The sequence below is a fragment of the Microtus ochrogaster genome, unplaced genomic scaffold, assembly GCF_000317375.1.
Source record: "Microtus ochrogaster isolate Prairie Vole_2 unplaced genomic scaffold, MicOch1.0 UNK1, whole genome shotgun sequence".
NCBI classification, from domain to species: domain Eukaryota; kingdom Metazoa; phylum Chordata; class Mammalia; order Rodentia; family Cricetidae; genus Microtus; species Microtus ochrogaster.
Window position 1 is genome coordinate 3,579 of NW_004949099.1, and position 15,983 is coordinate 19,561.

General features: G+C 48.5%; 1 protein-coding gene across 1 annotated transcript; it reads left to right on the forward strand.

The window, feature by feature from the left end:
• Positions 1-7,421: 7,421 nt before the first annotated feature.
• Clec4f (C-type lectin domain family 4 member F) lies at positions 7,422-15,608 on the forward strand. Its single transcript, XM_013352937.1, has 7 exons — positions 7,422-7,537; positions 8,411-8,521; positions 8,817-8,906; positions 10,459-11,382; positions 13,331-13,482; positions 14,312-14,430; positions 15,244-15,608. The coding sequence occupies exons 1-7, from the start codon at positions 7,462-7,464 to the stop codon at positions 15,392-15,394; spliced, it is 1,623 nt and encodes a 540-aa protein (XP_013208391.1). The 5' UTR covers positions 7,422-7,461; the 3' UTR covers positions 15,395-15,608.
• Positions 15,609-15,983: the final 375 nt, after the last annotated feature.

Sequence of the window (15,983 nt, forward strand, 5' to 3'; positions counted from 1 at the left end):
GATGGGGTTGAAGACTATATAAATGTAGTTACTTTTCTCTCGTGACTTGGCCAAGTTATTTATTATACAAGACCTAAGCAAGTTAGAATAGGATATTTGTACTTATTGTATATAATTTCATAGTAGGTATAGAACTCTCTTATTTAAACAAAAGGGGGAGGTGTTGCGGGAGGTCCATCTGCTCCTCCAGCCTATAGCCGCTGAGATACCAGCCCACTGGGGCGTGGTCTCTCTCCCTTTAAAAAAGCGACCACTTCCCTCTCCTCTCTCTCTTCACTTCCTGCTTTGCCGGCGACTAGACTCCCTTCCTGGTTGCGCAGAGGGCTGGGACGGTGATCTGTAAGTTTTTTCCCCTTTAAATAAATACCACCCTATTAATCATAATTCCAAACAGGTGTGGCATTGTTTGTGAAGTACGCCTTCATCACATCCTGCTGCTTCGGTGATCTGGGCAGGAGTGGGAGGAATCAACTTTCTCCTTCTCAGAATTTTCCTGTTCTCATTACATCATTTCTAATTCCTGTCTGGTTTCCTGCCTATGTTTCCTGCCTGGCCAATCAGCATTTATTTATAACATGATTGACAGAATACAGACAATTCTCCTGCACCAACCAAACACCTGAAAGATACCATTTTCTTTCTAGCCCAGGGCCCTGTGTACCAACCTATATTTGTTTTTAATGGACAGATCTGTTGACTGAATTTTCTGTACTGCCCGATTCCTATAGTCATTAATTCCCAAAGAAATCACACAGAGGTCTACATTAGTTATAAGCTGATTGGCCCATTAGCTCAGGCTTCTTATTAACTCTTATATTAGCCCATTATTCTTGTCTATGTTAGCCACTGTGGCTCAGTACCTTTTTTTTATTGGCAAACCAGTCACATCGTGCTTCCTCTGCAGCTGTGTAAAGACTGAGGACCAAGCTTTCCTCTTCCCAATATTCTCTTGTTCTTATTGACCTGCCTCTACTTCCTATTTGGTTGTCCCACCTATACTTCCTGCCTGGCTACTGGCCAATCAGCATTTATTTAAAATATAATTGACAGAATACAGACCATTGTCCCACACCACAAACCCAAGTCAGGGTTTAATGACCTACTGATCTGGACTTAACTACCACAAGGGTTTAAGAATCCACTACTCTGCTTGATGAAGCTCTCAGTGCAAACCTGCATGAACACCACCAAGGGCACCCGAATGTCACCCTCTTCCAATATGTGGATGACCATCTCCTCACTGCACACACACTGAATGAGGGCCAAAACCTATTGAGGAACTGCTTAAAATGCTCCAGCAGCTCAGCTGATGCATGTCTAAGAGGCCCAATTGTGCTTCCATAAGGTAAGTTATCTGCCATATTGCTCAGAAGGTAGCAGAAGGACTCTGTCCTTGAACAGGATCCAAGCTATCTTAAACATCCCAAGCCACAAAATAAAGGTCAGGCTAATTCTTGGATACAGTTGAATACTGCAGATGATACCTAAATTTGCAGAAATATTAAAACCATTATGCAAGGGCCTAGGAGAAAATGACCCCCTGAACTGGAAAAACAAAGACAAGGAGACATTCCAAAGGCTCAATGAGACTTTGATGTCAGCCCCAGCCCTTAGGCTACCTGGCATTACTAAACCTTTCCACCTGTATGTGGATGAATGGCATAGGGTGGCCAAAGGCATACTGACCCAAACTTTGTAACCCTGGAAAAGGCCTGTGGCCCATTTATCTAAGTGTTTAGTTTGCTGCAGCAGGATGACCACCTGTATGCACACCATTGCCACCACAGCACTACTGCTAAAGGAAACTGAGAAAATGATCACAGACAGGAGCTGGTTGTCACCACTCCTCCCTCCATTACAATGCTCCTCTGAGCTTCTGAGAGCTGGATGTGGAACTCATGCCTTGCCCTCTATCGAGCTCTCCTTACCGATGAACCCAGGATCAGTTTCTCACCTTCTGCAGCGCTGGACCCAGCCTCATTCCTTCCTGACTCTGAAGAACAGCTCTTTGGCTTCTATAACTTCTTTATACAGATACTCAAGGACTTCTTGGGGTTTTTGCCTTTAAAGCCCTTCCTTTAGCTGCCTCTGGGTGGCTCATTTGTGATTTGGGTTAGACTGCAGGCCTGTGATCAGCTTTAATAAATTTGGCTAATTACAATCTGAACTGTGTCTGGTTGTCTTTTCCTTGTGGTTTTGACCTCCATAACATCAACTTCATGGGTTCCTTTGTTAGTCTGGAAAGTCCTCCAGCATCCCAGGGTCATCTTGGTTTGGGTGTCACTCTGTCCTCCCTGTAATTCCTCCCTTCTCCACCCCAAGCCTTTCTGGTGGCTGTGTTCCTCGATGTCACTCTGTGGAACTCTGCAGACTTTGTAGAGAAGCATCCTTCTCCCCTAGACTGTGAGTATGTGTGATTGGTCAGCCTCTGCTGGTCTATGTGTTCTGTGTCAGGTGTGGTTTGCAGAGTGAACATGGCTACACTGACCACTGGGAGGAAGAGGGGCCAATAGGGTCTGTGGTTGCTCCTAGTGAACATGGATGAGCTAGGGGAATCAGAGTTTTTCCAGGAAAAGAAACTGAACCAGAAAGTACCAGGGGGATGAGTGAGACAACCAATGGTGGAAGATATGCTGGAGGATGTTGAGTTAGAGCAAAGTTAGAGGCTTCATGGAGACCCAACAACAAAACATCACAGCCGGGAGCCTTCACATTCTGAAGCCCTCACAGCTCTGAGTTTTCATAGTCCGGAAGCCCTAAAGGCATTCGGGGAAGTGCTTCTCTTTTCCAATAGTTCTGACAAAAACTCAGGGCTGGGTCACATGCTGCTTGCTGAAGTCATGCGGAAGCAAGGACAAGGGGTGCAGTAGGTCAGCTTAGATTTCACTCCTGGTGCTGACTGTTGACCCCGCTGTGGTTATGTGTGTTAGGCTCATGATGCAGAAAGGATGTTGCCAAGGCAAGCCCTAAGCATACAACCCTGGAGCTGGGAGCATGCACGGGCACCGGTGGGCATCTTGCTTGGGTCTTTCCCCTTCATCAACCATTGACCAAGCCACCAGTAGACCAGCTCACCAGTTCTGAGTGTTATGTATCGACATTGTCAATGTTTCAGCAGCACACTTAGAGTTGCTGAACTCACCCATCTCGGAGACCAGATGTGTGTCTCAGTGGTAGAATTATTGCTTACTATGCACAGGCTCTGGATGCTGGAGACAGGCAGATAAACAAGCAAACAAATGATAAAAAGAACCTTTAAGAGTAAGCCCCTGGGAATGTGCAGGAGGAGCAGGAAAATAAATGTGTGGATGACACTCTTCATGCTCATGTGCAAAAGGCCGCTTCACTTTTCCTTATCTGAGAGTAGAGAAACCTCTAAGCGAGGACAGAACAGTATCCTAGATCCCTTGCCTGTGGATGGTGTTTCTGGGGGAAACACAAGCGGTACCCTGGAGTGAAGGAGCAAACAGGAAAGGTGAGCAAACCCGACACCTGGGGGTCACAGCTTGTGGGATGATGCCCCTCTCCTGTCCGGACTCTGCCCTTCTGCTGAGCAAGGGATCCCCAAAGTTCTGCTTTCCAGGTCCTTCCAGCTTCTCAGGACGTCTGAGGAAATAGTTCCTGAGTTGGGTCGAGCTTGACCCTTCTTGTATTTGGGGAAATAGAAACCAAGACCAGCCCTTTTCTCTCTGTGATGGCTGGGAAGGTATTGCCTGTGGCTCTCAATCCCACAGAGAGAGGGACTTGGCAGACCCTGCTGGGGTGCAGGCAGGGCTTCTGACTGACTTAGAAGGGGTGCCTCCCCCCACCACACCTGTCCAGCATTCAATAGACAAGAGATAAAAGGTCAATAGTCAGTGGTTTGAGCTTTGTATCCTATGTCTTCTGTTCTTCCCTGAATAGTTACACCACACACACACACACACACACACACACACACACACACGCACGCACGCACACACATGCACGTGCACGCACATACACACACACCAAGAGTTGAACGACGGCCACCTATTTCCTTTTTATCCAGCAGATCCACCTCCACAGGGCTATTTCCCACTGAGTGGATGGCAGCGCACCTCCATGACACTCCTGTTAGCTACTCCTTGCCTAACAGGGCCACTGCTGGGCCCTGCCAGAATGACTTCTCTGTTACTGGATTTACAGGGTTCTCAGTCACTACCCATAGGCCTATGGGAGGGTGGCTCCAAGATTTGGGAGAAAGACATGGGAATGAGATATGGGAACTAAGTATGAAAACTGCACATGTCATGTACAGGACAAGGCATCTGCAAGCTTGTGATTGACACCTCCTGAGAGCGCTGTGAGACTGGCCACTCATTGTCACCAGGACTGTAAGCGCCCAGAGGCAGGGGTAGGAGAGCAGGGGATTAGAATCTGCCAGGCTCCCCTGACTTTGGAGGGATGTCTTGGCTAGCAAGTGGTAATATCAGCTCTACTCCTGGTTCCAGCTCCCTCAATGCGGTGGGAACACTACCCTGAAGAATGCCATGTTCTGTCTGTCCCCCAGAGGCTTTCCTTCTCATCCTATGACCAGTGAGCAGCAGGAAGCCCTACAGCAGGATTTGTTTTCATGTGTTTGTTTTGGGTTTTTAGGACAGTTCTCTCATTCTGTAGTCCAGGTTAGCCTCAGACTCACTATGCAGTCCAGGTTGGTCTCTCTAGCTTGGTGATCTTCCTGCCTCAGCCTCCTGAATGCTGGGGTTACAAGATGTGTTATCATGTGTCTTACTTTTCTACTGCTGGCCAAAGAAATTTATGAAAAAAGACATTATTTGGGGGCTCATGGTTGCAGAGGGCTAGAGTCCATGACCATCATGGTGGTGAACACAGCAACAGCCAGGCAGCCATGGTGCTGGAGCAGTACCTGAGAGTTTACATCTTGATTCATAGGCATAAGACACGGAGGGAGAGCTGGTTTGGAACTGCACGGGCTTTTGGAATCTCAAAGCCCACTGCCAGTGACACCTCTTCCAACAAAGCTACACCTCCTTCCTTCCCAACTGTTTTACCAACTAGAAACCAAACATTTAAATACACGAGCCTATGGGGTCTGCTCTTAGTCAAACCACTGCACCATGCCAGCTCCAGAGCAGTGTTCATTCTCCTGGAAGAAGTGTTACAGGTCTCATTTAAAGCAGTACTTTGGGCCCAGGCTTCTCTGGTTTTTTTTTTAATTAATTCTGAAAATTCCAGAGACATCACCAATATGGATTTAATTGCTAGTGAAGGTTTTATAGGTCGTTCTAAACCTGTGGGTCATGACCCCTTTGATAAACCTCTATCTCTGAAAATATTTACGATTCATAACAGTAGCTAAATTACACTTATGAAGTAGCAACAAAAATAATTTCATGGTGGGAGGCACCACGACATGAAGAACTGTACTAAAGGGTCATGCACAAGGAAGGTTGCGAACCACCGGCTTAGGTGAAGGTGGATCCTACTTCGTTTTCTCTGACAGTTCCTCGGATATTGTTTTCCTTGTCATCAGCCCCTCTCCCACACCATTAGTGGACCCATCATTCGATTGCTCTGATGTTAACTTAACATTCTTTTATTATTTTATTAATAAAAAATGGCCGCAAGTCAGGTATTAGGTAAAACCTGATAGATCCACGGAGCGATGGAGAAGAATGATCAGTGACCTCTACTCCCCATACTTCCCTGCTAACAGGGCCAGCGCATCTCCTTTGGCCCCTTGTTATTCCTCTTGTCTATCTCCTCCGTGTCTTCCAAAACTCTATGGTTCACTCAGTTGTTCTGAATGTGGACCCAGTTCTCCATCCGGCTTTGGTGGCGGTTTCTGAGCAAGAGCACAAACAAATCTCCTGCAACACTAACTCTGCAAGATAGCAGAGATCTCCCAGTCTGAGAACTCTATCCCACAAGTCTGCCGCCACTTTAGAAACTTGGGACTGTTAGGTTGCCAAAGGACTCGCTCTTTTGCCTGTATTATAGCCAATAGCGTTCTCTCAGTTTTGGTGGTTTTCTAGAACAAATCATGGAACTATATAAACACTAGGTAGAGTATTAGAGTTTATGGAAAGACCTGGGCTAAGGTTTAGCAGGTCCTGAGCACCAAACTTCTGTGTCTGAGGAGTCAGGGTGGGATTGATCCTTCCTTTATTTTCTTGTTTAAGTTTTTTGTTTGTTTGAGACAAGGTCTCGTGTGTCCCAGACTGGTCTCAAGGTCACTATGCAGCTGGGAATGACTCTGAACTTCCGATTCTTTCCTGTTGCTGTTTCCTGAGTTGTATGGTCTTTGGCATGAACCTCGACACCCGTTTAAAGGCATCTTGGAATGGAAGCCAGGGCCTTATGTGTGTCAGACTGTGCTCTACCAACTGAGCCGCAGCCTGAGCCCTACTTTCTATTAGGTATTAGAATTCTTGTGTCTCCCTTTGAAGTGCCTCTAACAGGGATGTCTGAGAGTGGGGCGGGGATGCGTAGGTTTCTAGTCTTCTGGGATCAGAGGCTATCTAGAGAGAGCCTGGAATCATCTCACCAATATGAACTCAGGTGTGCTCAGAGGAAGCACAGTACGAATAGCCAGGGGCATTCCCGTCTTCCAGGTGTCAGGGTTGCAGAAATTCTGAACTAGGACCCAGTCAGAGACCAAATTAAAGCATCTCAGGGCTTTTCCTCTGCTCTGTCTACAAAGTTCTAGAGTTCTGGGCGGGCAGTCACCTACACTTTGCTCCACTGCAAATCCCCCCCCCCACCTCATGCACTGACTGTTATTTGTTTTTGAGATGGGGTCTAACTATGTGACTCTGGCTGCCTTGGAACTCACGTATGTAGACCAGAGTGGCCTCGAATTCACAGAGATCCTCCTGCCTCTGCCTCCCGAGTGCTACCTCAAGCCTGACAGAAATCAGAGGTCAATACGGTCTGTCTTCCCTAGTCTCTTTCCACCTTTATTGAAAACGAATTTCTCGCCAAACCCAGTACTCACTGATTCAAGTAGGCAGGCTGACGAGAAAGTGCTAAGAATCTTCCTGCCTCTGCCTCCCCAGCCCTGTGACTCCAGGCACATGCTGCCATGTGTGTGCTGGGTAGCCAAACTCTGGTTGTCATGCTGTGTTGCAAGCGGTTCACTGACTGAACATCAGCTCCACCAGGATGTTCCTCTGTAATCTGCCCTTCCTCGGTGCCTGACCCAGACCTCACTGAAGAGGATCTGGGGTATGTGACTCTGAGGGGCACTGAGGGGGGCGGGGCAGAGAGGAAGAGGGCTGCTGGGCTCTTGGCCTTTGGTTCTCCAGGAGGAGGGGACAGGGGTGACACAGGGTTTCTGCAGAGTCAGAAGGAAGGAGGCAGGGTAGGGGAGTGGTCATGACCTCCTCAGAGAACATAAACCAGTTGTCTCGGCTCCCACTGCTGCTGGCTCACAGGACAGGCCTTTGGGGGACCCGGTGGCAGGAGCAGTGCCAGAGGATGAAGGAGGCAGAGTTGGATGGAGATGTGGCTCGATTCTGCAAAGACAACCAGTATGTCTCCCTACAGCCCGGAGGTGAGGACACTTAGGGTTTCTGCCTGTACCCTGCCCTCTGACCCCATCCATGCCAGTCCAGAAACTCATCTCATCCCCACCTTCGTCAGGGTGAAATAAATGGGTCAATAGATGCCCAGAACTCTGAGAGCCCGGGCCTCTGTATGGAACCTTCAAAGTCCCTGCACTGGGTTCAGTAACCCGAGGGAAGAAAAGGGTGCACTTTAAGTTCAGATGGCCTGGTTTTGAACCCCAGCTTTGAATACTGCCTACCCTCCCCGTATCCTCTGGGGCTGGTGGTTTCTGAGGTCATTAGTGGGTGTACCCTTGCCCCTTAACCGCAGTGCCAAGAAGGCAAGGGCCCCTGTGACAACAGTTCAAGTTCTGTGGGAGGCTCCAGGAATGCAACCATCCATCCCAGGGGCTATCGTGCTTCATTTAGTCAGGTTTGTTAACAAAACTGGACCTGGAGGTCTGGGACCCTGCCATGGGCCTCCTTTTCATCTCCCCTCCTCCTTCATTTTCTTCTTTGTTTCTGATCATACTTCTGTAGCATGCCCTCTGGGGCAGGTTTTCTGTCTAGGACACCACTACAGCTTCTGTGGGATGTGAGTTGCTGATCTTTGGTTTGTCCACTACAGCTGTCTGAGAGGTGTGAGCCGCTGATCATTGGCTGTTGCCTGGTCCACTACAGCTTTCTGTGAGGTGTGAGCTGCTGATTGTTGGCTGTTGCCTGGTCCACTGAGAATGCTTCCTTTTCCTGCCTGTAGCTCCCCTGTGAGAACATGGTGGCTGTTCTCATCTCTAATGAACAAGCTAGAGGACTGTTCCAGAGAGTGACAGTCCTAGCCCTCCCAACACTCACCCCCAAAGGCCTTGTCTTCTCCCCTGCAGGACGGGACCCTATACCAACTGTTCCTGTGGCTTCCAGGATGCTGAGGCTTGTCCAGGCCTTCTTGACACTCATGGCTGTGTTCTTCTCTCTCCTGGCTCTTTTTCTGGTGGGTAAGTTCTCAGGTGACCTGAGCCACCATGAATTTTCCTTTCTGTGTAAAGACCCCAAGAGACACAAAGGGCAGGCCTCTGGGCCTTCATGTTCTCTGAAACAACAATTTACCACCTACCTTGGTCCAGCCTGGAGCTCATCGTGCTTTGAAATGACTCAAGAGAATGGAAGCTTTGTAGGGAAGCTGTGTGGGGTGGTCCTTGGTGCCCCTCCCTCTTTCTGTCCCTAGCTAGTGTGGGGCAGCCTGTCGTGCCAGGGCTGTGAATTGAGCTGACCCAGGAATGGCTACCTCAGGTTTACAGACTTGGAGACCCAAGCAGAATGAAGATCCTTCCTTCCAAGCCTGGTCTCTGAGAAGCAACTCTACTATACAGAAGCCTGACAGTGAGTAGTCACAATGAGATGGGGTTGGAAAGTCGGGCATGGGGGAACACGGGCCCTGGGTACAGCTTCTATGGCCACATTTTAGTTCTGCCTCCCACTTTCCTCCTTTAAAGAACATCCTTTGAACCATTTTAATTTTTGATACAGGGTTTCATGCAGTCCAGGTTGATTTCAAATAAAAAAAGCTAAGGATGAAATTAAGCTTCGGATCCTCCTGCCTCCACCTCTCTAATCCTGGAATTACAGGTGTATGGCACTATGCCCAGATTTTGTGGTGCTGGGGGATGGACCCCATAACCTTGTGCAAACTAAACAAGCATTCTCTCAAATGAGCTATATCTCCAAGCTCCAAATTGTTCTGTTTTAAGCACAACTTTATTGAGCTATCGTAGCTGTAAAGGTTGGGCACATTCTTAAAACCTACACTCTGATAAATCCTGGTGAAGAAGTGTGTTCCTGAAACCATCTCTATAGTCAAGGCGAGGAGCCAATTCACCATCACTGTTCCCATCCCCACCCCCCCGATTTTACTTGTAGCCTTGATGATCCCTGCGATTCTCTCCTGACTTGACCTTCAAGTAGCTCCTTCTTGTCATGACTAAAGAGCAGTTTAGTTATAGGGTTTCATAAAAAAAAAAAAGGATCGAAAATTTATGTTCTTTCCTTTTTCAGTCCCCTTTCAGTTATATGATCGTGAGTAGTGCTGGGAATTAAACCCAGGCCAGAACTTCAATTTTTCCTATTCCTTCGTGTGTGTGCAGCAGTCAGCTCTCTCTCCACCCACCTTGTTTTTAGATCTGCATCCTTGGGCGATCCATCCCCAGAGTCTAGAAAGCTGCAGGACCAGTGGGCTGCCCCCGGAACACTTAGAGCTGTGTCTGGAGGTTTATCTAATGCATCCAATGTGTCTGCTATCTAATGAATCTGCTATCTAATGTATCTAATGAATCTGCTATCTCATGTATCTAATGAATCTGCTATCTAATGTATCTAATGTATCTGCTATCTAATGTATCTAATGAATCTGCTATCTAATGAATCTGCTATCTAATTTATCTAATGAATATGCTCTCTAATGTATCTAATGTATGTGCTGTCTAATATATCTGCTGCAACACACATGTTACAATAGCAGCTAAAGGAGGAGTTTGTCTTGGCTTCCAGTTTGAAGGACAGTTCATCATGGCCAGAAGGTGGAAGGCATGGAAGCAGGAGTTGATCACATTTGCATCAACAGTCAGGAAGGAGAGAGCTATGACACTGGCGCTCAGCTCTTGCTCTTTTTTATTCCATCTAGGACCCCCTCCCCCAAGTCCATGGATTGGTACAGCCCACATTCAGGGTGGGTCTTCACATCTCAGTCAAACCTTTCTGGAAACTATCTTATAGACACAACCAGAGGTTTGTCTTCTGGGTGATTCTAGATCCTTCCAAGTTGACAGTGTTAACTTATAACCTAGAACATTCTGGAACATTCTGATTTGCCATCTGAACTTCCCTACATATCCCTACATAATGGGCTTCAATGGCACCCCTTGTTTCCTCTTTTCAGATCATCCCCACTCTGGCAGCGTGGCAGAAAAGCAAGAGGCTACCCAGAGGGTTAGGGGCTATGTTGAGAATTCTAACACTTGGTACGAGGAGATACAGATGCTGAAGAACCGAGTGGAGAACGTTAGTTCTCAGGTCCAGCTGCTTGGGGACCACCTGGAGGATGCCAGTGCTGACATCCAGCAGGCAAAAGGTCTGCTGAAGGACTCAGGTTCCTTGGCTTTGGAGACCCAGGCACTGAGAATCTCCTTGGAGTCGGCCAGTGCTGATATCCACAGTCTGAGAGGAGGTTTGGAAAAGGCAAATGCTATGACTTCCCAGACCCAAGGTCTCTTAAAGAGCAGCACAGAAAACACCAGTGCTGATCTCCACATCCTGGGCAGAGGCCTGGAGGAAGCCCAGACTGAGATCCAGGCATTGAGGAGAAGTCTGCAGAGTTCCAATGACCTCAGCTCCCAGACCCAGAGCTTTCTCCAGCGCAGTGTGGACAACACTAGTGCTGAGATCCAGGCCATGAGAGATCATCTGGAGAGGGCTGGTGATGAAATGAGTTCATTAAGGAAAGACCTGCAAACAGTCACTGCCCAGACACAAAAGGCGAACGGCCACCTGGAGCAGACGGATGCCCAGATTCAGGTGTTAAAAGCTGAGCTGAAAAGCACCAGCTCCTTTACCTCCCACATCGAGGCCTTCAGTGATCAGCTGAAGGAGTTACAGACCCTGAGAGGAGGCCTGGCGGATGTCGCGGCTCTGAAATCCAAGATCCAGATGCTACAGAGCAGTCTGCAGAAGGCCAAGGAGGACTTGCAGAGTTTGAAAACAGATCTGGAGGCTACCAAAACTCTCACTGCCAAGATACAGGGGGAACAGAGTCGCCTTAGAGCCCTGCAGGAAGCTGTGGGTTCACAGGAGCAGAGAACACAGAGTAAGTGAGAAAAGTGTGTGTGTGTGTGTGTGTGTGTGTGTGTGTGTGTGTGTGAGAGAGAGAGAGAGAGAGAGAGAGAGAGAGAGAGAGATAGAGAGAGAGAGAAGAGAATAAATCCTGGGAGATGTAGCCTCTGGGGAGGATGATGGCCTATGACCCTTTAGCCTCTTTGTTTACCTCAAAATCTGGGGAGGAAAATCAGTACTTTAGGAAAATCTGATAAGTGAATCTAGTAGCAGTCAGGCTGACAGCCATGTCTTCAACTTGCCTCCTCTTCCTCTTCAGTATGTGCAATGTATGTACACATTACGTATGATTGCACATGAATATAGAGGCCAGATTATCTTCCTTAGCCTTTCCTCACTCAATCTGTCTTATATAGCTATTATCTACCTATCTGTCTGTCTGTCTATCATATATCTATCATCTGTCTATCTATCATCTATCTATCTATTATCTCTCTATCTATCTATCTATCATCTATCTATCTATCTATCTATCTATCTATCTATCTATCTATCTATCTATCTATCTACCTATCTTTCGTTCTATCCTTGAGACAGTCTCTTATTCCTAAGATTGTCTTTAAGTTTTGCTATCTAACCATGAATGACCTTGAATTTCTTATCCTCCTGCCTTCACCTCCACGAGTTCTGGGAATCCAGAAGTGCCCTCCTATGCCTGGTTTATGCAGTTCTGTGGCCAGAACTAAGCACTTTCTGTAAAATAGGCTAGCACTCTATCCAGTGAGCTACATCTATAGCCCTCCTCACCTTAATTTTGGAGACAATGTTTCTGCCCAATTCCATTAAGTTGGTTGGCCAATCAGCTTAAGAGTCTCACCTGTCTTCGCCTCCCAACACGGAGACTATAGGCACACCATGTCCCACACTGGACTTTTATGTGGGTGCTGGGAGTTGAACTAGTTCCCCATGCTTGTGCAACAGCCATATCATTGATCAAGCCACCTCCCAAACCCTTGAACTTTTTCTTTAAGTGCAAAACAGAGAGCATTTTTGGTTTCTGCATTCTAAGGTCTCTAACTGCTTCCTGCTGCCATATTGAGGAAGCAGCCACAGAGACCACAGGGCTTCACTTTTAGAGAAGAGGCTGCCTATCTCCGTTTTAACCTCAGATCTCAGACAAATGCCAGAATCACCCACAGAGCAGGCACAACCATGCATGCATGGTGTGTGCTAAAGCATGTTTGGGAGTTGAGCAGAGAAGGAGCATGCATCTCAGCCAGTTTCCTGACGCTGCTGACTCAGCCAGGTTGGAACCACATGTCACGAATCCCTTGTGCTGTCATTATGTTTCCACCTGATTAAAAGTGCCTTCTTCCTGGGTGGGCCAGGGGGCTCAGCAGGTAAAGCGCTTGTTACCAAGACTGGCAACCTGAATTTGATCCTCAGAACCCACATCGTGGGAAGGGAGGACTGCTTCCTGCAAGCGTTCTGGCTTCCACACGCGTGCTGGGTCACATGCATGTGACACCCTTCTAATAAATAAATTAAAAAATGTAAGCTGTGTCTTCGTCCTGTCTTGTCTTCTCCAGTTTGAACATTATTCTAGAGAATGTGGGGTTGTGTTAGAGTCTGTGGGTGGGGATGAAGTCAGGAAGAGAAAGAGGTTAACTTGTGAGTTGCAGGACCTGGCCTGTGACAGTTATGAGTGGGAGAATATTGCATACCAGAAAGCAGCCATCTGCAGAGAGCATTAATGGGTGACAAAGCTGAGACAGAGACACCTAGGTGTCTTGGAAGATGGCCTTTAGGATAGGGCATGGGACTGGGGAATGGCCTCCCAGCCCTGCTCCTAGAGCACAGAGCATTGGGAATTGCCAAGGCTTGTGGCCATCCAAGGTCAGACCTGATACAGTAGAGGCTGACTTTGGGGCATCACTGTCTGCTTCTGATCTTCAGCCTCCCTTCCCTGACCTCTGTTCTAGGTCAGCTTCTCCAGCTGATCCTGCAGGGCTGGATGGTCTTCCGTGGAAGCTTGTATTACTTTTCTCATGAGAAGAAGTCGTGGCATGAGGCGGAGAATTTCTGCAAGTCCCAAGGAGCGCACCTGGCATCAGTGACTTCTCAGGAAGAGAAGGTCAGAGCAGGCTTGGGGCAGGCTAAGGGGTGGTGAATGTTTAGGGACACATAAACTTAGCCTCCCAGTGTGTGGTGGAACTCCTCATGTCCTCATCATGAGAGGAAGAACTATTTACTGGGCTCCTAAGAGAACTCTGTCCCGAGGAGGAAGCACAGGCAGCTACTGCCGCCTGCACAGAGAAGGAGGACAACCTTCTGGGGAGGACCAGGGCCCAGCAGATGCCATCAGGAGGGGAGGAAAAGACGTTTGTCCCACTCTTCAGTTTCGGGCATGTGCCTCTCTTGCTTTCCCTCAGCTCCTGCCAGCCTTCCCCTTGGGGCAGCAGTCTGCATGGGTATACCCAGTGGTTGAGGAAGGCTGATAGAAAGGAGACTCTGGCTCTCTGGGAGCTTGGCTCACTGCTAACCACCTGGGGACTCTCAAAGTCCTGCTACCCTAGATACTGTCCTTAGAGGGCCTTCTGCTCAGGGCCTGGAAGGAGCTCACTAAGCTAGCAGAGGATTTTGCATGGTTCACTTTAGTTCAACTTGCAGAACTGTCCCTTCCTTGCCGCTCTCCCAGGACTTGTTACAGTACCGCTCAGAATAAACTATAATGAGGACTTCTGTCCCAGCAAAGCCACACTCCTTCTCAGGGGTGAGAGTTATTCAAGACAGCCAATATGGGGGAAGCTGTGCTTCCAGAGGGACTTACCTGCTACCCTAGATACTGTATAAACCATGGAAGGTTCTGGAAGCCCCTGCACTGAGAAGGGCCTCCTGCTCAGGGGTCAGGGAAGGAATGGTCCAGGGAGTCAGCTCCTCATAGCCCTGCCTCCTTTGTGCAGGAATTCCTGGCAAAGTTCACAAGTAACGAGTACCATTGGATCGGACTCACTGACCATGGCATTGAGGGCGACTGGCGTTGGGTGGATGGAACATCGTTTAACCAATACCAGAGCAATGGGTGAGTCTAACCTCTGTCTAGCACTGTTTGGGCACTGTCTTGTGGTATGGTAAGTCCTTCTGTGTATGTGTTGCTTTTATTGGTTAATGAATAAAGAAGCTGCTTTTGGCCAAAGGCTTGGCAGAATATAGCCAGACTGGAAGAGATATAGATAGAGAGAATAGGCGGAGTCAGCAGAAGGCATGGAACCACTGTTGCAGACTGGGCAGGCTTTACTGTCCTATGTGTACGATCCTGTCCACTGAGTGTTAGCTTTGTGTGTGCATGTGTGGCATATGGAGTGTATTGTGGTGTGTGCATGTAGCATATATGTGTGGTTTTCTATGTGATATATGTGGTGTGAGTGATGGGTGTGATGTTTGATGTGCAATGTCTGTGGTGTGTGATATGACATGCGGTATGTGACCCTATGAGGCCAACACAAGAACATCAGGAAAGGACAGGCCCTGGGGCTGGCAGACCAGTTGTCTTCTTGTTTTTCTGATTTCATTTGTTCATTTGTTTCTTGCTTACTTGGCCCTTGCCCGTGTCGATGGAGCACAGAGCCTCCGAGAGCCTCCGAGAGCCTCCGAGAGCCTCCGAGAGCCTCCGAGAGCCTCCGAGAGCCTCCGAGAGCCTCCGAGAGCCTCCGAGGCTCGGAGCCTGAGTTCTGTGGAGGATGCTCCTGCAGAGCCTGGATCAGAGGGAGGGCGGTTTCAGCAGGGTCACTCAGCAGGCTGCTCTGGCTCCAGTCCTGTCCCCATCCTGAGGTCTGTCTTTATGCACGGGAAGGAATACTGACTTCTCTAGCAGAGTAAAGCCATTTTCTTCCAGGTTTTGGGGAAAAAATCAGCCTGACAACTGGAGACATCCGAATGGGGAGGTTGAAGACTGCGTCCACATGAGGCAAATGTGGAATGACATGATCTGTGGGGCTGCCTACCCCTGGGTGTGCGAGAAGTCCACAGGTCAGGCTGTGGCCTGAATGGGCCAGAGCAGAGTCTTTCCTTCTCGAGACTCCCAGAGCCCTGGACTCACTGCAGAGCTCCTCGGGTCCTGTGCTGTCGCGTTGTTTAATCATGCGAAACACGCTTGCCTCCTATGGCCCCTTCAGCGAGATGACTTCTTAAAGATAAGCCCTGCATGCTTGTGTCCCCTCAGTATCCCAACATGCCTGCCAAACCAGGTCTTCAATAAACACCCCCTGAATGGACAAAAACTTGGTACTCGTTCGTCCCTGTGGCTGCCTTCACTCTCCTGTCTCTCTGGCCTGGCCCTCCTCCCCTCAGGGTCTTTCTGTTCCTACAGACATACTTTCCCAAGGCTCTGCTGTGACTGTGCTGACAGCAGTAGGGGCTACAACAACTCCGGGGCCTTCTTAGGTCACCCCAGTGTTCCATAGGTTTCTTCTGGGTGCAGATGGGGTCCTGTTTCTCTCCCTTGTTTTCTGGGGTGTGGGGTCTCTGCTCCACCCTCCCATTCATCTCTCTAATCGTTACAGGGATTCTACGTTCTGCTCACCTTAGGATGAGACCCTCAGTTGCTCTCTGTTGGTGCCTGTGGAGCACTCTATC